The sequence below is a fragment of the Microtus oregoni genome, unplaced genomic scaffold (genome assembly GCF_018167655.1).
Source record: "Microtus oregoni isolate MIOR12 unplaced genomic scaffold, Mior012 000029F_ref0000214, whole genome shotgun sequence".
NCBI classification, from domain to species: domain Eukaryota; kingdom Metazoa; phylum Chordata; class Mammalia; order Rodentia; family Cricetidae; genus Microtus; species Microtus oregoni.
Genome location: NW_024543088.1, coordinates 17,038,863 through 17,064,057, shown reverse-complemented (window position 1 = coordinate 17,064,057; position 25,195 = coordinate 17,038,863). Strand labels below are relative to the sequence as shown.

General features: G+C 39.5%; 1 protein-coding gene across 1 annotated transcript in view; it reads right to left on the bottom strand.

Annotated features, from left to right (window-relative positions):
- Nucleotides 1-16,132, bottom strand: part of Spidr (scaffold protein involved in DNA repair) — a 228,473-nt gene extending 212,341 nt beyond the window's left edge. Inside the window, exon 1 of the mRNA XM_041677878.1 lies at nucleotides 16,050-16,132. Within this exon, the coding sequence (XP_041533812.1) occupies nucleotides 16,050-16,082 (33 nt within the window). The 5' untranslated portion in view covers nucleotides 16,083-16,132. The remainder of the gene's footprint in view (nucleotides 1-16,049) is intronic.
- Between the last annotated feature and the right edge of the window lie 9,063 nt (nucleotides 16,133-25,195).

Below are 25,195 nucleotides of genomic sequence, written 5' to 3'. Positions count from 1 at the left end.
CTTAGCATGGAGCTTTTGTGAGACAAACAGTAGGTGTGGCTATGTCTCTTTATTCTTTTGCCTACTCTGTTAACTCTTCCTCCTATTGGGTTACCTTGTCCAGCATTTTTTTGAGGGCTTTTGCCTTGCCTTATTGTATCTTGTTTTGTCCTGTTTGGTTGTCATCTCTTGAAGGCCTGATCTTCTCTGAAGAGGAAACAGGGGAGTAGATCTGGGGGAGAGGGAAGGTGATGGAGCAGGAAGGAGTGGAGGGAGGAGAAACTGTGATCAGGATGTATTATCTGAGTGAAGAATCTATTTTCATTTAAAAAAAAATGTAAACCAGTAGCTGACACTTCAATGCAAAGCAAAACACAGTTATACTAGTCAGTAATGAAATGATAAACTTTAGAAAGAAGCAGGATAAAGTTTAAATATCTCTTTACATGAAAAGGGATTAATGCAAAATGAATTTAAGTACAAATGCATACTACTAATAATATCTTAGGAAAAACAGAAGGAGAAAAAGCAATTTGAATAGTCTGCCCACATATCTTACCATGGTTTACAGGTAGGCTGTCCCTGACTTTGTACTTTTTCTATAAAAAGCGTCATGAAATTGTTATTTTTCTGAAACATAGCATTCTGGGAAACCTGAATCCATCCTCCTGGACATGCATGATCACTCATTTTAGGTCCAGGAAACAAAGCAAAACTATTTCTCTTGAGGTGAATGCTGCTTCTACACAGATATCCACAGATATCCACCAAGAACAATCAAGCAGACTGGCACAAGTTGCCACCACAGGGCCTTCTGTGCTCAACTGTGGGGCACTGACTTAGCTGGTAGATGAGTTCTTTCTGTGGCTTAGATCATACTTGATATGACAGGTGTTTCATTGGTTTATTCTAAGATGTTCTTGGGAGTTGAACATTTGTTTGTTTTTTGCTTTGAAATATCTGGTTAAAGATATCAATTTTTTGTTTGCTTTAGAAGCATTTTTGATTCCTAACCTTTCCAATGTTTTCAGATTTGTTCACTTTCAGACCTTTAATTGGTTTCAGATCTGTTAGTTTTCGGTTTGTATGCTTTCAGAACATTTGATTTGTTAATTGGCTAGCGTCTGACTTTTGTCTTTGAAAGGATTCCAATATCTCCTTTTGTATTCTGTAGCTTCCCTTGCTTACTGCAACCTTGCTGCCTTTAGTTCAAGACTTTCAAGACTGTCTGGACATGAAGTCAAAGGTAAGAGGCTGGTCCAGTTGTGTGAGGGATGGAATGGGAGAATAATGAAAGAGAGATCTTGATAGAGAGAGCTGTTATGGGTTAGGAAGAAACCTGGTACCAGGGAAATTCCCAGAAATCCACAAGGATGACCCCAGCTAAGACTCCTAGCAATAGTGGAAAGGGTGCCTGAACTGGCCTTCCCCTGTAATCAGATTGATGACTACCCCAACTATCATCATAGAGCCTTCATCCAGTAACTGACAGATGCAGATGCAGAGCTCCACAGCCAAGCACCAGGCCGAGCTCCAGTAGTCCAATCGAAGAGAGGGAGGAGGGATAATAAGAGCAAAGCAGTTGAACAATTTAAGTGGGGCTTATTGGCCAAACTAGTAAGAACATAGAAGACAGGACTGAGAGCAATGTAGATTATGATTGCTCATCTCAAGAGAAGAATATTAGTAAGAGGCCTAGAGACTGTTCTTGTGATATTTTGGCAGAGGACATGGCTGCGTTTTGCCCTTGCCCAAAAAGTCTGCCCAAAGCTAAATTGAACAGTTTTGGATTAATGGTGTTGGCAGAAGTGATTTCAAAACAGCCTAGTTTAGACCATGCCATGTGGTTATTAGTGGCCAATCTTATTCAGATCTATAATAAAAAGGAGCAAGCTGAGCAAGAAAAAAATACAAGAAGTACAGTTTGAGGAGAAAAGGAGCACCAGGTTGTGTGATGGATCTAAATTCTGTGCTCAAGGAGATAAATAGATTAAGAAATGGAATAGAGGGAGTGATGACCTCAAGGCAAGATCCCATCCAAGCTGTGGAAGGGAACTGGAGAGAAGCTTAAGCAGGGAAGGAAACAAAAAACAACAGAAAGCTGCTGCAGATGTAACTGAACAAGGGGGCCAAGTTCCAGGCCCAGCAAGCAGCAGAACTTGGCAGCTTCAGCCATGTAGTTCTGGCTTTGGAGTCAAGGACACAAGAAAGGGGTTACAGAATCTCCCTCCATGGCTAAAGAAAGCTGCTGAGGCCAGACATATGTCAGGGGTGTCCCTGCATGGAAGCCTAGAGAGGCCATTACATGAAGCCGTGAAGGTGAAGCCTGGATTTCAATGGAGACCCCAAGATGCTGGGAGATGCCAGAACCATGAGAAACCTGCCAAGAAACACTGCAGACCAGGGGTGGAACCAGCCCAAGAGAGAGAGTGTAATGTAGTCAACAAAGCTGAAAGGAGTTGGAAGTCTGAAAAGTCCTCTGACATCAGGCATGGGATGCAGAGGCTGGAGTTTGCTCTGCTGGTTTTAGGTCTCACTTTGGTCCAGTATTTCCTCACTATTCTCCCTTTCCTCCCTTTTGGAATAGTAACATATATTTTGTGCCACTGTAAACTGGAAGTACATGAGCTGTCTTTTGATTTTGATTTTTCAGGGGTCAAAGTTGGAGATTACCATGAATCTCAGAAGACTTTGGAGTTTTAAACAGTGGGAACTTTTAAGGTTGAAGTGAAAGCATTTTTTTTCTTTCCTCTTTTTCCTTCTTTCTTTCTTTTTTCTTTTCTTTTTTTTTTTTGCATTATGATATGGCTACAAGTCTATGCAGGGAACGGAATGTGGTGAACTGAATAGGAATGGCTGTCAGAGGCTCATACATTTGAATGCTTGATGATCAGGGAATGGCACTACTTGGGGGATTAGGAAATGTGGCCTTGTGGGAGTAGATGTCATTTTGTTGGAGGAAGTGGGTCACTAGGGGTTCAAGCAAGTCCTGGTGTCCCTCTGACTGCTGTCTGCGGGTCTGGATGTGGAACTCTCAGTTAATCTCCAGCATCACGTCTGCCTGCATGCCACCTTGCTTCCCGCCATGAAGAAAATGGACTAAATCTCTGAAACTATAAGCAAGCCCCAATTAAATGTTTTCTTTTATAGAGTTGCCATGGTCATGGCATCTTTTCAATGCAACAGAATACTAAGGCAAGCTAGGAAGACACACAGGACAGTTTGATTGCCTCATGTCTTGACACCCTCAAGTTCCCTTAAATATGCAACAGGACCCCAGGACACCGTAGTAGAAAATAATCTCAAGTTGAGAGTCAAGAGAATCAATCCCAAGGCATTCATATACCTGAACCACTACATATCCCCTAGAAAAGTCTGAAATTAAAAAAAAAAAAAAGGAACCAAGAGTACAAAGAAAAAACTGTTCGGGTATAAGCCACCTTCTGGTATTCCCAACTGTTTCACATGTGATAACTATGTATTTTAGGTTACAAATATTTTGAAAAGTGGGAAACTCTAAACCAGAAGTAATTTAATTTTATAGTTCCATCAACGGAGAACTTCTGATATTCCAAAATCAGTATTTCTATTTGTGAAACTATAAGCATAGGCAATAAAAACATAATGAATGGGAAACCTACTTTAAGCGGAATTTGAAGTGGCTAAGAGAAGAAATGATAAGCATGTTAACCTAGACGAAGTCTAGAGAGCTGGGGAAACAGCTCAGAACTGAAGAAACATATGACAGACAGGAGAGTAAAAACATCCTTAAAAGACTCCATCAGAACAAAATATAAATTCTGAGCAGCACAACTCTTTCAGCCCTCTGCTCCCATCTCTCCCGCTCTATCCCCGTCTCCTCTACCAGAAGAGCTTCAACTTCCCTCTCCTTCATTCACTTCAACTTTACTCTGCAACAATTCCCAACCAAATAAAAGTTTTAAAAATTTTTAAAGGTTGTTATGGCTCCTTTTAAGATAAAGGCCTAACACAAGCACAAAACTGTCAAAGGAAATTTTAATTAACAGATTCCTCAGGGAATGGCATTAACCCAGAGAGAAGTGACCCATCCAGTGTTTCCATTCCCTGGACAAAAACTTAGCTAAAACACCCTTCTCCAGTCTAGCACCCTCCCCTCCACACACTCGTCACAACCTACCCAATCTAGTATATCTAATGGTGACACCTAGTCTAACTATCCTTGCCTGAGCCTCAACCAACCCCTAGGCTTCCACCAGAATCACCCCTGACTAGCCTCAACCCACAGCCCCCTCCCATAACACATTCACCCTCTCCAGCCAGCAAGATATAGCTCCACATTCCAGGCTATACGTGGACCAGAACCCACAGCATCTGCACCCGCACAGTCTGCTCCTTGCATCTGACTTCAGATCACCCAATCCATTTCCAAAATCTAGGCCCAGGCCACTCCCACATGTTCTCCTCTGCCCCAGCCTGCTGTTCCTATCAGACTTTGAACCAACCAAAGAAATCCACATGCCTATATCTCATCTGAAAATTACAAGCAGTATGGAAGATCAAACCAACATCTCTCCAAAAAAAAAAAAAAAAACAAAAAACCTGTCCTATAGAATTTTTGCCAATGAGAATTGACTAAACCTCAGGACAGAGAATTTAAAAGATCAATCAAAACTTCAAAGAATTCAAAGAGTTTAAAAAAAGATACATAGAAAAATATCAATTAAATTAAGGAGAAAGAACTTAGAATAAACTCCTGAGTGATGCCCAAGAAAACAAAAACAAAGGGGTGATGAAAATGAAGACAACAATCCAGAATGTGAACATCTGAAACATTGAATGGGACTCAAACCGAAATGAAGATGGAATTAAAAAACCCAATAGCCCACTAGAAAATTCAAAGGAGAGACTTACAAATAGAAATGACTCAAACAGAAGATAGAATATCGGGACTGGAAGACAAAGTAAAGAATCTAGGCACAAAAATAGCAAGGAATATGAAAATTTCTAAAAATCACAGGAGACGAATAGACTAGAAATTTCAGACACCATGAAAAGATCAAGTTTTTAAGTAATTCTAAGAGATGAGGAAGAAGAATCCCAGGTCAATGCCACAGAACAGATCTTCAGCAAGATCTCCAAATGAAGGAAAACACACTCACATGGACAAAAGAAGCATAGAGAACACAAAACAGATTAAGTCCAGTAAGGAAACTATCCCAAGGTATATATCATAGTCCAAAGCATATAGAACAAAGAAAGAGTATGAAAGGCTGTCAGGGGAAAAAACATAGATGACATATAAAGGAAAACCCAGTAAGAGTAACTACTGATTTCTGAAAGGAAATTTGGAAGCCAGAAGAGCCTGGAGCAATGCATTCCAAGTCCTAAAAGACAATAATAACCATCAGAGATTAATATACCAAGCAAAATTATCTGCTGTAGCTGAAAGAAAACGTTTCCACAACATAAATAACCTAAACAATTTATATCCAGCAAACCAAGCCTGAGAAAATACAACAGGCAGTATTTCTGAACAAGAAAAGAAATGAGTGTAACAGAGAGACTGTGGAAAGAATTAGGAAGCCATAATCATTAAAACACAAATACCACTGAGAACACAAACAGCAAGACCAAAAACTGACCACAAGATGGCAGAAAATAGCACACACACTTCACTAATATCTTTAAATATCAATGACCTCAATTCTCTGATCAATAGGCACAAACTAACTGAATGAAACAAGAAGCAAAATCTACCTATCTACTGTCTACAAGAATCTCAGTTTTAAAGACAGGTATTACCTTAGAGTAAAAGGATAAAGAAAAACACTCGAATCAAATGGAACCAGAAAGAAAACAGGTGTGACAAAATAATTTCAAAATACACTTCAACTGAAGTGAATCATAAGAGATAAAGATAGACACTTCATTCTAACCAAAGGAACAGTTAACCAAGAAAACATTACTATCCTAAACATATATTCACTGAACTCGGGTGCTAAATTTCATAAAAAATCTACTCCTGGATTTAAAGACATAGTTAACATCAACCCATTAATAGTGATTTTAGTACACCACTGTCTGAACAAAAAATAAACAGAAGCATCAGAACTAACTGACATCAAACATCAAGTGGGCTTCACAAGTATCTACAGCATAGTCCACTCAAACACCAAAGAATACACATCTACTCAGCAGCGCATGGAAGCTTTTCTAAAATAGGCCACATGCTGGGACATAAAACAAATCACAAATTCAAAAACTGAAATCACTTCTTGTATCCTATCTGACCACAATGCAATAAAACTTAAACTTGACACCAAACAAATCACTAGTAAATACACAAGCTCATGGAGATTCAACAACTCATTACTATATGATGAATGGATCAAAGAAGAAATCAAGAAAGAAATAAAAGTATTTCCTGGAACAAAATGGAAGTGAGCACACATAACTTCAGCTACTTAATATTTTACAGAGATGCCAAAAACATTTGCAGGAGAAAAGCAAGCACTGGCAAGTGGTCTTGGGTTGCAGAAGAAAGCAAGCTGAGCAAACCAGGAAGCAGCATTTCTCCATGACCCCTGCTTCAGTTCTTGCCTCTGGGTTCCTGCTCTGAGTTCTTGCCCTGACTTCCCTTCATGATAGACTGACCTGTAAGATGAACTATATCCTTTCGTCCCCAAGTTGCTTTTTTGTCATGGTCTTTTTACAGCAATGGGAAGCAAACTAGGACCATACTGAAAAGTCATCTTGCTACTGGCATTTGAGGCAAAAGCAGTCTACAGAAATACGCCCTCAACCTGTGGGATCTTACATTATTCTAATTAGAAAGCATCAGAATGTAATAAAATTATATATAGGATCCCATTTAGTGTTTACTGAGAAACTGATTGAAACAAAGTTAAATCTCCTACACATCTGGATAACAGGAGTGATCATGTTGAATGTGACAGAAAGTAAGGGAAAATGATGACTTTCCTTTTTTGTTTGTTTGTTTGTTTTTTGTTTTGTTTTTCGAGACAGGGTTTCTCTGTAGCCTTGGTGCCCGTCCTGGAACTAGCTCTTGTAGACCAGGCTGGCCTCAAACTCCCAGAGATCCGCCTGCCTCTGCCTCCCGAGTGCTGGGATTAAAGGCGTGCACCACCACCGCCCGGCTCTCCTTTTTAATATATAAAAAAATTTCTATAATTCACTTCAAGTGGTAAAATGTGTATATGTAGACTATGAAAATTTGTGTACGTATAGTGGAGAATCCAGAAAAACTAGTAAGAGGGCCAGTGAGATTGTTCAGTAGGGACTTGCCACACCAGGCCTGAGCTGTCAATGTTGAATTCAAGCTGAGACCTACATGGTCGAGAGAACCAAATCCCAAGTTGTCCTCTTGACCTCCATACACAGTCCATGATACACACACACACACACACACACACACACCCTAAACACTACATAGCCTTCTTAAACACTATATATAGCCTTCTTAAACTATAAAACAAGAAAGAACCAAGAGTATTCCCAATGCCTTTCTATGAAGTCAATATCACTCTAATACCAAAACCAAGTAGAGAAACAACAATAAATTAAATTTTTTACTTAAAAACAATAGTCCAATAACATTTATAAACATAAAACCAAAAATGTTCAATAAAATACTTGCAAGGAGAATGCATCAAAAAGATTAACCACCATGACCAAGTTGACTTTATCCCTGAAATACATACACACTAGAAGACATCTACCAAAATATAACCTTGAAATACAGAAATACATGATAGGCCAATAACCTTTAACATAGATTCAAAAATGCTCAATAAATACTTGCAAGGAGAATATATCAAAAAGATTAACCACCATGGTCAAGTTGGCTTTATCCCTGAAATGTGTTATATATATATATATATATGTGTGTGTGTGTGTGTGTGTGTGTGTGTGTGTATACATATACATACATACATACATACATACATACATACACATACGGTATATATTTGAAGAGAAAAATGTTAAAATTTTGGGCCAGCAGAATAGCTCAGTGGGTGAAGGCATTTGCTGGCTCAAACCCATATTAAAGTAGGAGGAGGAGAAAACCAACTCCAAAGTTGTCCACTGACCTCCTCAAATGAGCTATGGTGCCCACACGGCATGCATATATGCTTAGACATAATAAAAGTAATCTTTACAATAGTCAGTAATTTTTCAACACTTTCCAAAAAAAGTCAGAGGCGAAAATCCCATTTACAATAGCTTCAAACAATAAATAATATCTACACACAGAGGCTAAAGACCACTATAATAAAAACTTTTTTAAAGATCTATTTTATTGTTAATTGTGTGCATGTGTGTTCATCTCCGTGTGAATCTGTCCACATGAGCGCAGGTGCTCACAGAGGCACGAGTAGCAGATCCCCTGGAGCTGGAGCTCCAGACATTATGAGCTGCCTGATGTGAGCTCTGGAAACTGAACTCGGTCTTCTGTAGGAGCAGTGCACACTCTCAACCACTGAGCCATCATTATAGCCCATACAATGAGAACTTTACAATACTGAAGAGGGCTGCGAGGATGGTTCAGTGGTAGCACTTACTGCCAAGCCTACCCACATAGTTGAAGGGAAAAAAACAAATCCTACAAATGTCCTCTGACCTCACCACTCAAACTGTGGCATGTGTACCATGTGCTCCCTCCCATAAACAAACAAATAAATAAAACACTGGGGAAAAATGAACACAGTAGTAAGTGAAAAGATATTCCATGCTGACGAAGAGCCAGAATTAATATCATGAAAATAGTTACATTATCAAAAATCTGTTGACAGATTTAATGAAATCTCCATCAAAATCCCAATCATATTTTTCATATAACTAGAAACAATCCTAAAGTTTGTATGTAAGTGCAAAAGACTCCACGGGCAAGAAATCCTTAGCTGAGAAGCCCATGATGGAAGTATCACAATATTGATCTCAAATTAGAGTATATAGCCATAATAACAAAATGGCATGATGCTGGCACAAAAACAGACATGCAAATGAACGAGGTATAAGAGGGGACCCAGAAATAAACTTACACAGTCGTGGCCACTTGGATTTTGACAGAGCTGTCAAACAGCACACATCAGAGAAAAGACAGCGTCTTAAATGATCAGTGAATGCTGCATGTCCACATGTAGAAGAATGAAGCTTGATCCCTATCTCTCACCAAAAGCCATTTTAAAATGGATCAAAAGCCTTAATGCAAGACCTGATGTCTTGAGCATGGATTGAACATACAAGCATAAGCAAGAATTTCCTTTTATTTTATGCACACGGGTGTTTGGCCTCCATGTGCATCCATGCACCACTTGCATGCCCAGTTCCTGCAAAGACCAGAAGAAAGTGTTAGATCCCAACTAACTAGAGTTACAGATGGTTGTGAGCAACCACATGGGTGCTAGAAATCAAACCCAAGTCCTCTGGAAGAGTAGCCAGGGCTCTTAACCACAGGGCCATCTCTCCAGCCCCAGAAAGAACTTATTCTAACAGCATAGGAAATAATCCAAAGAATTAGTAAACAGGATTACATGACATGAAAAAGCTTCTGAACAGCAAAGGACTTCTTGAATTTTGCATGTCTTTTCTTTTTTATTGATGATAGCCATTCTGACTGGGGTGAGACAGATCTCAAAGCAGTTTTAATTCATATTTCCTTGATAGCTAAAGACTTTAAAAAGAATTTATTGGCCATTCCTATTTGTTTTGAGAGTTCAGTGTAGTTTTTGTTGTTTTTTATATTTCTTAGATAGTAATCATTTGTCTAGTAGTGGAAAAGGATGTTTTTCTGATTCTGTAGGCAATTTCTTTTCTCTGCTGATCATTTCCTTTGCTGTTCAGAAGCTTTTTCATGACAATGGGGATGTTCTATCGGGAACTCACCAAGGCCAGCTGGCCTGGATCTGAAAAAGCCTGGGATAAAACCGGACTCGCTGAACATAGCGGACAATGAGGAATACTGAGAACTCAAGAACAATGGCAGTGGGTTTTTGATCCTACTGCACGTACTGGCTTTGTGGGAGCCTAGGCAGTTTGGATGCTCACCTTACTAGACCTGGATGGAGGTGGGTGGTTCTTGGACTTCCCACAGGTCAGGGAACCCTGATTGCTCTTTGGGCTGAATAGGGAGGGGGACTTGATTAGGGGAGGGGGGGGGAAATGGGAGGTGGTGGCGGGGAAGAGACAGAAATCTTTAATAAATAAATAAATTTAAAAAAAAAGAAAAAAAGAAAAGACAATAAATTCTGGTAAAGATATGAAGAAACAGTATCCTTACTCACTATTGATGAGAACACAAATTTACATAGACACAATGAAAAGCAACATGAGGATTCCATGTTGGGGAAAAACAAAAATGTAACTATCATATGACCCAGCTATGACATTCAGGTAGATACTCTGAGGACATTAAGTCAACACACCAGAGAGAATATCCATGTTTGCTGCTGCTCTTTCATGGTAGCCAGAAAATGGAACCAGCCAAGATGTCCATCAACAAATGAACAGATAAAATCAAAAATGTAATACATACATAAAGGAATTTCATGAAGCCATAACGAAAACAGAATCATAACATTTGCAGCAAAGTAAATGGAACTGGAAATCATTATGTTAAGTTGATTACATCAGATTCAGAAAGAGAAATGTTTTCTCTCATATGTGGAATCTAAACTTGAAATTATACACATTGATGGATATATTTGTATGTATGTATGTATGTACTAAAATGTGTGTGTGTAGGTCATGAAACTAGAGGAATCATGAGAAGGAAGAAATCTTAAGAGACGGCATGTGTGACAAAAGGATAATGGAACACATGGGAAGGGAGGCTGGGGATGCAGCTAAACCGGCAGTGTCACAGTTCCAACACTATAGAAAACCAGGCATGGTGGCACACGTCTACAATCCCAACACTCTGAAGTTTAAAGTAATTTCTGGCTATATACTGAGTCTGAAACTAGTCTAGAACACAAGCTCCTGTCTCAAAATAAAAGACAAAGAAGAAAAAGCAGCAAGAAGGGCCATCTGAGGAAAGGAAGGGTGTCCACCAAAGGAGGGTAGGAAGACAGTGGGGAGGGTGATGAACTAAAGTAGAACAACACATCTGTGGGAAAATGCAGGCATAAAACCCATTGCTTTTAGGAAGAAATCCTGGTGAGTTCTTTCATTTCCCCTACCGCGGATGACAGGGCCAGAAGGCTGTGTATAATCCAGGTAGCCCTCAGCAAACACTGGCTGTCAGTGCTCCGATCTTACACTATCCAGCTGGGACAAACAAACGCCTGTTATGTATAAGCCACCCTATCTATGGTAGGGTTTTTAAATTGTTTTTGTTTGGTTTGTTTTGGGGGGTTGTTTGTTTTGCACACATGCACACGTGCAGAGAGAGAGGAAGAGAGAGAGAGGGGAGAAAAAGAAGGGAGAGAAGGGGAAGAGAATAGAAGAAATTTGGGTAATACAGTTACAATATACTAATGTCAATATATTGATGACTTGATTGTAATATAGTTTTGAAAAATATTATCATTAGGAAAAAATCGGTAAAATATATCTGAGATCTCTATTATTCCCTACAATTATGTCAACCTATAATTGCCTCAAAAATATAAAGGAAATGAATATGGAAAGTGGCTGATGCCTTCATAATAAACTTTTCATACTATTTTACCTCATCTATAAACATTTATTACTTTGATGAAAAAGAAAATGTATTTTCCCTAAGGTAATGTATTCTGTGTAAATTATTTGTTTTACATTGTTCACTAAGTTAGCTGTTTGTCTTTCATTTTAAGGATATAACAACTTCTAGACAAAGATCCAATATTACATATTGATACCCAGAAACAGAATTACAGTAGGCAAATTATCAATTAAGATGACCAAAACCTTAAACTGAACCACAAAGTCCTCCTGTCAAAATAACTAAGAATCTTCTACCATCATTGAGCACCTTAAAAAACTAAACCCTCCTCTTTGTCCTTGTTGCCAATGTGAAAGAAAACAATTCCATGAAAATTTGGAAACTATGTAGTAGAGGATCCATATCATCCTCATACAAATAACCTTATAGTTTTATAATTAACAGATTTCATTATTACTGACATGTAGTGAGGGATTATATTCTTAGCACCTCATCCCAAGCATTTTTGTTATTCAATCCTCTTGCCAATCCTAATAGGTACTATCTATGGACAAATTACAACATAGAAATAATGTGTACTTTCCTAGTCAGAGAGCTAGTGCAATGTATCAAACTTTCCCCCATTAATCTCTAACTCTACAAATAAAGATTCTAGTCATCCATTCTATTATTCCACTTAAAAATGCCTATCAACAACTATCATGACCTCTTCCCACACAGAAGCACCATCAGTGAGTTTCTGATTGGACTGTATGTGTCTGAGAACCAAGTGGGACTTTTCCATTGGCTCTATCAGTCACTATCCCTCTCCCAACTGAAATTATCCCCCATGTCATTCCACACTCTAGGAGCAACTATTTCAGTATTGCCTCTTAATTACTAAGATTCCAACCAACTTAACCAATCACCAGTCTATAGGACTACTATAAAACAAACCAAAGACAAGGCTAGCTCCTTCCATATTTTCTAACGGTGTGTCTTTGGGCAAGTCTTAGTGAGGGTTTCTATTGCTGTGAAGAGACACCATGACTACAGCAACTCTTATAAAGGAAAAACATTTAATTGGGTGGCTTACATTTTCAGAGGTTTTGTCCATTATCATCATGGTACAACATGGTGGCATTCAGGCAGATATAGTGCTGGAGAAGCTCAGTCCTCCATCTTGACCCACAGGCAAAAGGGACTGGTGTGAGACACTTGATCATATGAGACCTCAAAGTCTCCATAGTGACAAACTTCCTCCAACAAGACCAAACCTACTCCGACAAAGCTTCATCTCCTAATAATGTCACTCCCTATGAGCTCATGGGGGCAATTACATTCAAACTACCGGTCAGTTTTGGTGAACATTCTTACTCATTTCCTAGCCCTCTACACTCAAACACACAAGAGAGTTCCATACTCACACTTCCTTATCTGTCTCCATGCAAGCCTAACTTGGCCTGTCATATCTTCCCTAAGGGAGAAAATAGCAGCCATTATAAAGGTGCACGAAACTTCCATGTGCTCAGCTCCTTCTTCCCTCTCTTCCTACCAAAGAAAACTAAACTTATTCTGCATAGAACTAAATCCTCCTAGAACAGTGAAATGTTCTTAAACCAATAGCTCCTTCTCTCCTGCCTTCCTGAAAATCAAAAGCCATACTTCAAATGGAAGTGTACACTGGGTTTAAATACTGTCTGTCAAGTGACAGCCATCCAACAAGAAGCACTTATAAAAGGTTTGGTGATGAGAACCTGAAATCATGTTGGAGAAGATGTCCTGGCTAGTTTTATGTAAACTTGACACAAGCTAGAGATATCTTAGAGGAGGAACCTCCGTAAGATCTGGCTGCGACAAACGTGTAAGAGCATTTTCTTAGCTGGTATAGATGGGGGAGGTCCCAGCCCATTGTGGGTGATGCTGTCTCTGGAATGGTGGTGGTCCTGGGTTCTGTAATAAAGCAGGCTGAGAAGACAGTAAGCAGCATCCCTACAAGATCCCTACATCAGCTTCTGCCTCCAGGTTCCTGCACTGCTGGAGTTCCTATCTTGACTTCCTTTGATACTAAACCGTAATGTGGAAATAAAAGCCTCATAAACCCTTTTGTCCACAAGTTGTTTTGGTCATGGTGTACCCAAAGACAGAAGGGGTCATCAGAGAAACACAATGTTCTTTATTCCTCTCTTAATGGTCTTTAAATATTTCTCCTCACTTCATTCTCTTTGAATGTGCTCATACTTCACTACAGTATACCCATCTCAAATGACTATCATGAGTCTTTGGAAATATCTCTCTAGTTGTTATTTAGGATGACCGTGTCTTGTCCAGAACTCCAAGAGCAGGAAGTTGAAGAGCTGAAGCTGATATTAAGGATTTGTGAGCAAGGGATTCTCCACGTTTCTTCACACCTAGTCTACTCACAAGTTCATCACCTATTTACCAGTGATGGTGGTTGCTCTAAGGAGAATGAATTGGAGACACATTCCTAATCTTATAATGTTTATACTAAGGAATCAAACGTATAGACACAGCCTGGCAAGGAGGTGCACACCTTTCATCCCAGCACTCGAGAGGCAGAGGCAGGCAGATCTCTGTGAGTTTGAGGCCTGCCTGGTCTACAAAGAGAGTTTCAGGACAGCTAGGGCTGTTACACAAAGAAACCCTGTCTCAAAAAAACGGAAGGGGGAAAAAAAGGAATTAAACCTGGCCATAGTATGGAAGGTGTGGAAGACCATGAAGCAGGAAAAGAAAGCAAGATGAGCAAGACAATCTGAATGCTATGTTCATTGGTCAAATCACTTAGCCTCCTGTTGGGGGTCACTGTCATCACCCATAGCCTGAGACAAACAGTGTCTCTTCAAAGGACTGATAAACGAGTTAAATGAAGCTTGATGTGGTGGCTCACATTTGTAATTCCAACAATGGGGACGTATGATCACTGTAGGCTTTAGGCCAGCCTCATCTACACAATAAGTTCCAAACCAGCCACAGGTATATACTGAGCCCTGATCCCTCCCCATCCCCCAAGAAATTAAATTTTAAATGAAAGCTGGGTGTGATGGCACTTGATGGTAGAGGCAGGATGATGAGGTTCAAGGTCACCTTTGGTGACAGTGAATTCAGGGCCAGGCTGTGTTACCTGAGACCCTGTCTCATCTGCTGCTAAGGAATTCCACTACTCTGTTGTAAGCCGCCCTATGGGCAGAACACACTGAAGCTTACTTGGGGGAAGACCCTGTGAGAAACACCGAGCAACAACCACCAGGTTAAGCTACACTCGGCTTCCTGGCCTTTTGGTAGCAATATTTGTTGAAAGCTGCTTCAGTTTTGGGGGCAATTTTTACACGGCAACAAGTAACACAACTACTGAAAAGGAAAACTATGGAAAAAATAATACAATGACGAGGCAGAAATAAAAAGTCAAATACAGTGTTACTAAATTAGGAACAATTGTTAGGTCCCGGTAACCTAAAAGAATGATGGCTTCATAACACACTGTAACTTGTTTACGCAGCAGTAGGAAGTTAAAACCAAGGTATAAGACTGCCCAGGGCAAACTCCTAAAGTTGACAAAAAGCACAATGTCAAAATTCGGAGCAGGGCAGTAGGGAAAAGTCAATGAACAGCTAGGAGAGCAAATCAGGACTTCGGGGATGCTTAAATAAACACTGGTGACAAGGGTATCAATTGCTGCCGAAATTAAATAATTTATGGTAGATTTAGTAATGTTCTAATTCCTCTTTTTCCCATTTTAATCTTTCCGAAGTTGAATTAGTTTTTAAGTCATAGTTCATATGTGCTTTTGCTCTCTAAGTCAGCTACGAAGTTCGCAGGGTTGTCTTTCGGGACTATTAGAGACATAAGGGGAATGGCAGGGATAAGGGAGTTGAGGCATTTACGTGGGATATTCTTTCCGCAAGCTTTTCAGCTAAAACGAAGAGCAGACCAAGAAATGAAGCACCGTTTGCTGTTTTAAACTGTGAGTATTATGAAACAAACATCTGGAAGTGAGGAACACAGCGTTGGAGCAACGAAGAGAAGGTACGTTCACTTAAATGTCACCCGTGTAAGAGTTCCTACACGCCACGCCTGCAGCGCACAGAGACGGCGGGGGCGCACTGGAGAAGCGACTCCTCTCACAAAGTTTGGGCGGGAAAGCGGTGCAGTGAAGATACCTCCTGCCCTGATGTGGTAAGCAACAGAGTAAACGGGGGCGAATGAATGGCCAGACTCATTCTAAAGCGCTGCCCAGCGGCGCCTTCCGTCCTCCGTCTGCCGCCCACGCGCTCGGTTCCCGGGCAGGGGGACAGGGCGAGGGCGCCCTGCCCCACACCGACCGCCACAACCCGCGCGTGCCCATCAGCCCCGGCCAGGGCCAGCACGGGAAGCCCACGGAGCCGGGCGCCGCGCGCTCGGCTTCCACAGCGACTGCAGAGCGTACCTTAGACCCGCCAGCGCGGCCGCCGCCGGACATCTCCCACTCGCACGGACCACCCCTCGCCCTCACTCCCAGCCCCTTCCGGAATCCATGCCCTCCGGAAGCCGCCCCTCGCGCGCCCCGCCCCCTCGCGCGCCCCGCCCCTTCCGGAAACCGTAGCCCGGGTACCAAAGGCTTAGGGCGGGTTTTCTTAGTGCTTGGGCGCCCGAGGGTGAGGCGCCTGGAAGTGCTCTACGGGCCACCCTGAAATAAGTACCCTAAGTAGACTAGAATACAATAATTATTGTTAATTAGTAATAAAACGCTAGTAAGTCAGAAAAAGCAGTTCCCTATCTAAGGGAGAATTCACAAGTATCAAGAGCAAGGATTACCAATTTTTAAAAAGACTTCAGGAACTTTAGTTGGATTTGTTATAAAGTTGATTTCACACACTATGGATCTGAGGTGAAGTCAGAGGACTTCCGTTCTTGTTTCTAGAGGCTGGTCCAGAGATTACTTTAATTTGGAAGAAGTCATTCCTTGGATGTTTTAAAGCACTTGAACATACTTGTGACTGGGGGCTTTGAGAATCTTCCAAACCAACAGGAAGAAGAGCTGGTACTTGAGTGGAAACTGGATTAATAGAAGAGCCTGTAAAGATTTCTCTTGTCGAAAAAACAGTAAATTTTTGAGAATGTGTTGGCATGAAACTTGTGTAGAAACTGGCTTCACAAGGGAAGACTCTAAAGATACATATTGAAGAAAATTACTAAATAATTTACATTCTTGAAAAAAAAAGTGTTGGCATGGACAAAGAAAAGGGTTCTCAGACAGTTGTGTTCACAAATACGTACAGAAGTGAAGCTAAGAGCCAGGAGTGATGACTCAAGTCTATAAGCTAAATACAGTTATGGAAAACAAGACCCTCACTCTGTAATGAATTAGAGAAACTACTGAAAGTGAAGCAGTTTTAAATACACCATCCTGCAAAATGGGACACCAGCATAGAAAAAAGGGGTAAAAAAAAGGACAAAATGCTGGCATACTGACTTGGCGCAAAACGGTGGGTTTTTTCTGTCTGTCTGTTTGTCTGGGTATTTTGAAACAGGGTTTCTCTATATACAGCCCTGGCTGTCCTAGAGCTATGTAGACCAGGTTGGCCTCAAACTCACAGAGATCCTTCTGCTGCTGCCTCCTGAGGGATTTTTGCTGTGCGCTATCACACCTGACAAGACAGCTTCTTTTAAAGTTCCTAGTTGCAAGAAATTCCAGACCTCCTTTCCCCGTAGGCTGCTACTTTAGCGAATTACAATCTCCACATTCTTCTAGCATGGCTCCTTTCCCAAATTTCTCATCCTAATGGTCAAAATGCAATGCCTCATCTAATGATGTCTCCCAAGGCTTGAAAGTGCCTTCACTCCTGTTGTGGGCCCAGGCACATAACCAGCTTGCAGCCTTTCCACCCTGGAGATCTGAGACAAGCAGACACCGCCTGCCAGCTGGGGAAGAAGGGAGTCTAACACTTCCTGTTTATCTGTAACCCTTTGATGGGCACTAAGTGCACCTCATATTGAAAATTTACTACAAGGATGTATTTCTAGTATTAGAGGAACCAAGAATTCAATGTCAGAAATAGCAAGTTCAAGGCTATCCTGGGATATATAAAAATAAAAACTAAGTTTAGTTTCTTCTTCAAATACACATTTTTTGTCTTTCTAGGAATATGTAGGTTTTTCTATTGATTTGTACTCCATCTGTAGCCCTGATACAATGCTAGACTGTCACTTCGTCTTATAAAACTCTTCTTTGCTGAGTGTTTCTGCTCAAACTTCTGTAGACACAGATTTGAGTCTGAAGGGAACCTGCAGGAGCTATAGGAACATGTGCTCAAATACACCAGTTCTGTGTCTTGCTGCAAAGAAGTGGACCACAGATATGTGGTTGGAAATACAAATACAGAAATAAATAGACAAAAATAGAAATACAAACACAAATAGTCTATTTAAAAACTGGAAGCCCTCCCAAGAATAAGAGGGAGCTAGTGAGTTTGAAAAACAAACAAAATGTGCTTCAAAAACACTGGGCCCAAAGCCTCATGACCCTTGATTGGTCGTCTACGTATACCCTCCTCACCAATATTCATATAGTTTGTTTTTTTCTTGTGCATGCTCAATTTGTTGAATAAGACCAGGTGAGGGATGATTTCTTAGCTTTCTCTGCCTGTTGATTTCTTTTATATGTTAATACGGATCCAGTATTCTCAAGTCTGTAATCTCCTGCCATAATTCTGCCATGAAAGTTGTGATCCCAAAAATCTTTTTTAGGAATTTCAATTATAATCAGTCATTCTCCTACAACCAATCCCATGCTGATGAAAGGCATGGTCCCTGCCTAAGGATGACCACAATCTGTGGGTCGGAAAAGAGGATTTTCTGTAGAAGGAAATAGTTGAAATCAGAAAGAGTTTAGTTTGAAATAGTTGCATATCTTAGGAGACACAAATTTTACAAGATTAAAATACAAGGTTTAAGCAAGAGTAATGTAATTATGTCAACTGATAATCCACCAAAGGAAGTGCTCAAGGAAAACCATGGCTTCATTCATTTCTGAATAGTTATTCTTTTTATCTTGTTCTCATGGCTGTGATTGTCAAAAAGAATAAAACCCATGACTTTATGTTAAGACTATGGCAAGTGTGGCTGGAGAGATGACTTAGAGGTTAAAGGGACTTGATGTTCTTGCGGAAGACCCAGGTTTGGTTGACAGCATCCACATCAAGCATAATAACAATCTGTAACTTCAGTTCCATAAGATCTACTGCCCTCTTCTGGACTCTATGGGCACTGCATACATGTGGTATGCAGTCATAAGCAGGAAAAAATAACCATATATATAAAATAAAAATAAATTAAATATTTCAAAATAACTTGGTGAAATAGAAAAAAAAACTTTAAGAAAATGCAATAGTGGAATACATTAAAAGGAAAAGAGTATAAACCTGCTGCCATTGAGTGCCAAAAGGTAGATAAATCTATCTGAATACCTTTACATACACAGAGCTTGGAACCTGCCTATAATATAGACTTTCCTACATTATCCTCCCATGTGAACTCCTCTTCCTTGGATTTTTGTTTATTCTTCTGGGAGAAATATCTCCCTCTACTTGACTAAGGAACACAATGGGCAAGGTATTTCCTTTCCCTAGTTGAGCACATTTAAGGACGTTATGCATGTAGCCCCTATCTGACCATCAGTCTTGGGAGCACATCTGGTGAAAGTGGCGAGGAGACCATCTGTTTATCATTGCTTCTTTGTCCTGCCATCCAAACCTGAGCTATCTTGGAAGAAAACTTTCAGAGAAAATCAATAAAGAGATTAACACGACTCTCCTGGAGTCCCCTGGTTCTGCTTAATCTAGAATCTGACTTCAGTTCCTCTGCTCTGTTCACAGGTAGGTCATGGTAGAACTTAGATTTGTATCATAGCTGGGAGTTGTTGCAATTGCCTATACATAGCATTTAATGGGATATGAGACCTGAGTTATCTTTGGTCTCTTTTCAGAGTCTAGATTTTTGGGTTTTTGCTTTATCATACTATTATAATTCTTTTAATTATACTTTCTGCTAGGTGTTAAAGATCATGCTGGTAACCAAAGCTAACCATTTCTCTTTTTAAAGACAGTTGAGGTTCTTTGGGGGTTTCTTGTAGCATGATTAATAAAAACCAAGAGACAGATATTGAAGTTCAATCTGAAGGTCAGAAAAGCAAAACTGCCAGTCACTGGCTCTTACTTCTACTTCAGTCCCAAATGGTGGTCCTGCCTCCAGGAATCCTGACAATAAGATTGCCTGAGAACTGTCTCCTCCCACCTTATATTCTTCTCTGGGGATGGGATTAAAGGTGTGCACCACTACTGCCCGGTTTCTATGGCAAACTAGTGTGGCGACTGGGATTAAAGATGTGTGTTACCAGCCGGGTGATGGTGGCGCACGCCTTTAATCCCAGCACTCGGGAGGCAGAGGTAGGCGGATCTCTGTGAGTTCGAGACCAGCCTGGTCTAGAGAGCTAGTTCCAGGACAGGCTCCAAAGCCACAGAGAAACCCTGTCTCGAAAAAACAAAACAAAACAAAAAAAAAGATGTGTGTTACCACTGCCTGGTCTGTAAGACTGACCAGTGGAGCTGTTTTACTCTCTGATATTCAGGCAAGCTTTATTAAATTTATTAAAATACAATTGAGATATCACTATATTTCTGCTTTTTTGTCTAAAATAAAAATAAGGCTATAACTAATATAAGAAAAACTATATACAATAAGTACAATAACTATTACAATATATGCAGTCAATAAATATATAAACAATGTCTAGTCCATTTGCATTTGGCAAATTCAGAGAAAATACTTCATATCTATCCTGCCTTGGTGAGTCCAAAATCTTGTACCTATTTTACTTTCTATCATAACTAGCTTTCTGCATCAGGTAAATAAGGAAAACTGTAACTATAACCATCTAACTTCAACTCCCTCAGAGACCCCAAAAATATATTAACTGAGTAAACAGAAAGTGCTTGTACTTCCAAAAAATGTGAAAAATGACAGAAACATCTGAGTTCCTGGATAGTCACCCAAAGTTCCTCTGCAATGTCAGGACATCTATCTTTGGCCTACAGGCCTAGCATCTGACAGGCATTTTTGTAAAGCAGGATGATCTAAAGGGCTATCCCAATGTTTGAGCGTCACTTGATTTTGTGTCCTGCTTGTCTAATTAGGACAGCATACTGTCAACAATCAAGACAAGGGCATTTTCTTGGCCAGTGATTTACTTTTGTCACAAAAAAAGTTAACTCCATGTGGAGTTTCTTTGATGCCCATTATCTTCCCTGAAATAGATTGGTGCTGCTAGGAGCAGACATGTCTCATTGTTATTTAAAAAAAAAAAGCCTATATTATTAAAACATCTTACATGCCATATTCTGTAAATCTCTAAAGTGTTTGAAGATAATCTGTCTATCTAAAATATACCTTTGTTTGACCTTAAAAACATACCTAGGGCTGGAGAGATGGCTCAGTGGTTAAGAGCACTGGTTGCTCTTCCAGAGGTCCTGAGTTCAATTCCCAGCAACCACATGGTGGTTCACAACCATCTGTAATGAGATCTGGCTCCCTCTTCTGGCATGCAGGCATACATGAAGGCAGAATATTGTATACATAAATAAATCTATAAAAAATACCTAACATGACTATAATTTTGATCATAATAGGTGACTAATTACTAACTTGTATTTCCTTATTATCCTAAACAGTAAGTAATAATAGCTTTCAAAAACTAGAAATTTGCATTACATTGATAAATGAGTTGTATAGGTACAATAACTTGAACAAGATTAGAAACATATGTATAGCATATTTTAACAAAATTAATCTCTAATTTGTATCAATAGACAAAATTTGTATACAAGATACAAAAGTCAAATCCAATGTAAAATATTTAAAAATAATAGCTGATTTTTAAAAGTAGATTCAATAATTTACCCATTTATCTTATCATAGCTTTATCCCCCTTTTACTTATGTTTTTTTTTAAAAAAACCTTGAATCTAATTTTTACTTTAGCTTTTTTTCTGACTATTACCAATAATAACTTATAACCAACACCCCTAAGCCATGACAAATATCCACAATCCATTGAACAACCAAAAATCACCTACCCTATCTCAAGGGAATGTGGGTGTCATATTCTTAAATTTACTTTTGCTGTCTGGTGGCGGGAGGAGCAATGGTATCTTTAAAGAATCCTGAAAAGAAAAAAATTTGGTTAATTGTCAAATCCTGAAAGAGGTAACTTTATCATTTGCTACCCAGTCTCTGCGTATTGGGAAAGGGCAAGGCTTGTTTCGAGTCCTGGCTAGAGTAGACTGTTAGATTGGATCATCTCTGTTAGCCACCTTGAAATTGTCCTGAGCAGTTTGTAATCCAAAGGCAATCTTGATGTGGTATTTTTCAACTTAGTGGTGTTAACAGAGTCCTGGAGGAATTGTCATTGTGGAGCCTCATTCTCCTTTTGGAGACTTCAAAGGTGGCTGTTAAGAGTGTTCATGGTTCACAGCAGAAAACTGATAGAGACTTGTTGTATTAATAGGAGCGGCGTGGCTGCGTCCCCGGCACCTGGCTGCCCACATAGCTTATGCCCCAAAATAATTACACGGAAACTGTATTCTTTTAAACACCGCTTGGCCCATTATATCTAGCCTTTTCTCGGCTAACTCTCGCACCTGGACTAGCCCATTTCTAATAATCTGTTTAGCCCACAAGCTGGCTTACCAGGAATGATCTTAACCTGCGTCTGCCTGGAGTGGGAGAATCATGGCAACCCCTCTCTCAGCTTCTTTCCCCCAGCATTCTGTTCTGTTTACTCCTCCCACCTATGTTTTAACCTATGAGGGCCAAGCAGTTTCTTTATTGCTTAACCAATGAAATCAACAGATAGAAAGATGACCCTCCTCCATCAGAGACTCAGAACTGAAATCATGTATAGGAAGGTAGATGAAACCTTTTTCTAGAATTAGTTAGTAATAATCTATATGACCATTAATATCATGACCAAAAGTTTTAAATATATATGTAATATATGTATATATAAAAAATCTTTTATCTTAAGAAAAGCTGTTAAGAGGTCAATATAAAACCAAAGGAGTATGAAATTAGTAGCAATAAAATAGTCCTTAAATATTTGCTTTTCTTTTGTGCCATATCAGATGACTTTTCTGACATGAGACAGAGATTTTAGATTTCAGTTTAATAAGCATGCTTGGGTTCAGAGAAGGACAAAGACACACTCTAATGCCAAAGCCAGATTTTATTTTTAAGTGAGTCAGGGCTACCATTATATTGAGAAGTAAGGAGATAGGTATGTTTAGGTAGTGAGATTTTACCCTGTAGACAATATTGGTAACATAAGTCAGATTTTTTCTTTGCTTATTGATTCTTCCTGGATAGTTCTCTTTTCTTCTTTAGGCATCTAGATGTCTAAGGTTTCTTGACTTCTTGACAATGAGTGTTTTCTATTTTCCTACAAAGATAAGAACAGAACCCTGACCCAATCTTTATGAGGTCTCCTTACAACTTGTAGGTTGTCATCCCTATGAATCAGCTGTCATTTCTCTTTATCAAGAGGTTTCTTTTTTTCAAACCAAATCTTGATTAATTTTTATGATATTCATAGTTTTTCTTCTCCTGTGAAAATAAGAGTGAAATCCTTTCCCCAACACAACACATTTCCTAGTTTCCATCCTGAGGTCAACACAACCTTGAAGTATACTGGCTGATTTAATTCAGAAGTTTTTTTTTTCTATTGTCCAATGTCTCTCTGCAGCTGTTGTTTCTTTCTCATTAGCACTAAGAAAATTCAAGGTTAATAAAGCATTAGGCAATCTATTTCTGGGGGTCTTTATTATCCCTTTCTGTTATTTAACATAGCCTTTATAGTTCAATTTGATCTTTCTATAACTGCCTGACCTGCAGGATTGTGTGGTATACCTGTAATGCACTTTGCATTATAATAAGCAAAGAACTGTTCCATTTTCTTAGAGACATATGCTGGAGAATTGTCTCTATGTGTGATTACCAATTCAATCTGTTCCCAACTCAAAGGAGTTGCCCATTGAAAATCTAAATAAGTATCAATGGTGTGGTGTACATATTTAAGTTTTCCAAATTATACAAAATGGAACACATTAATCTGCCAGATTTTATATCTTTGAGTACCCTTTGGATTACTTCCTACAGGTAGTAGTGTTTGGTTGTATAAAGAGCAAGTAGTGTTGACAGAGGTTTCTGTCCCATCCAGTACTGCAGCCGTTCAGTCCCAAAAAAACACACAGAGGTCTACATTAATCATAAACTGGTTGGCCTATTAGCTCAGGCTTCTTTTTAACAATTACATCTTGGATTAACCCATAATTGTCTGTGTTAGCCACATGGCTTGGTACCTTTTATCAACAAGGCATTCTCATCTTGTTTCCTCTGTGTCTGACGACTGCTGACTGACTCCTCTTCCCAGAATTCTACTGTTCTGGTTGCCCCGCCTCTACTTCCTGCCTAGCTACTGGCCAATCAGCATTTTATTAAAACAATACAAGACCATTGTCCCACAGCAAAGTAGGACATTTCCTTATAATTTCTTTGGCTTGTTGCCATGTGATGGAAAAGTCCTTTTGTAAACCTTTACTATTGACATGATGTTTTTCATGAAATTCTGAGGCCTTCAGCACATTTCCAATCAATAATTGATTGATTTCTCAATTACCTTGTGCTAGAGGACCTGGAAGACCCATATGGGATCAGATGTGTATTATGTATATAGGATGATGCCTATTCCTGATTATATCTTGTACCCAAATAAATAATTAAGTCAATCTGTATCATCTGATAAAAATTCAGTGGTTTCAATATGTAAAACAGTGCTTTCTGCATGTTACGAACCAGTAAATATGTTGACAGGTTCTTAAAAATCCCTTTGTACCATGAGAGTAGCATATAATTCTGACTTTAGGATAGATTCATAAGGACTTTACTCTATTTACATTTTCTGATTTGTAACATGCTTTTCCTGATTTATTTGTAACAGTATAGAATATAGGGGCTCCAGTTATTGGTGTTTCCTGTACAATGTGAAGAAGGATCCAATTAGTTCTCTTTATAAATCAAATTATCTCACTTTTGGGGTAGTTGTTGTTAATCTCTCCCCCCAAAATAATACTGCAAGCTCTTTGCAACAGTTCACTTTCTACTCATAATTTGTTAATTTCATCATTAGTGAATGGTACTACAATTTCTGCTGGGTCTATTCCTGCTAATTGATGGAGTCTCAATTTTTCTTTTAGAATTAACTCAGAGACCATTTCTACATAAGTTTTTTTTTACTTGGTTTATGTGGCAAAAGGATACATCCGAAGATAGTATATTCCCTCTGCATTAAAATTCCTGTAGGAGAATGTTTGGAGGGTAATATGACCAGAATGCAGTTAAGATATGAATCCAAGCCAGGCAGTGGTGGGGCACACCTTTAACAGCAGCACTCAGGAGGCAAAGGCTGGCGGATCTTTGTGAGTTTGTGGTCAGCCTGGTCTATGAGAGCTAGTTCCAGGACAGACTTCAAAGCTACAGAAAAACC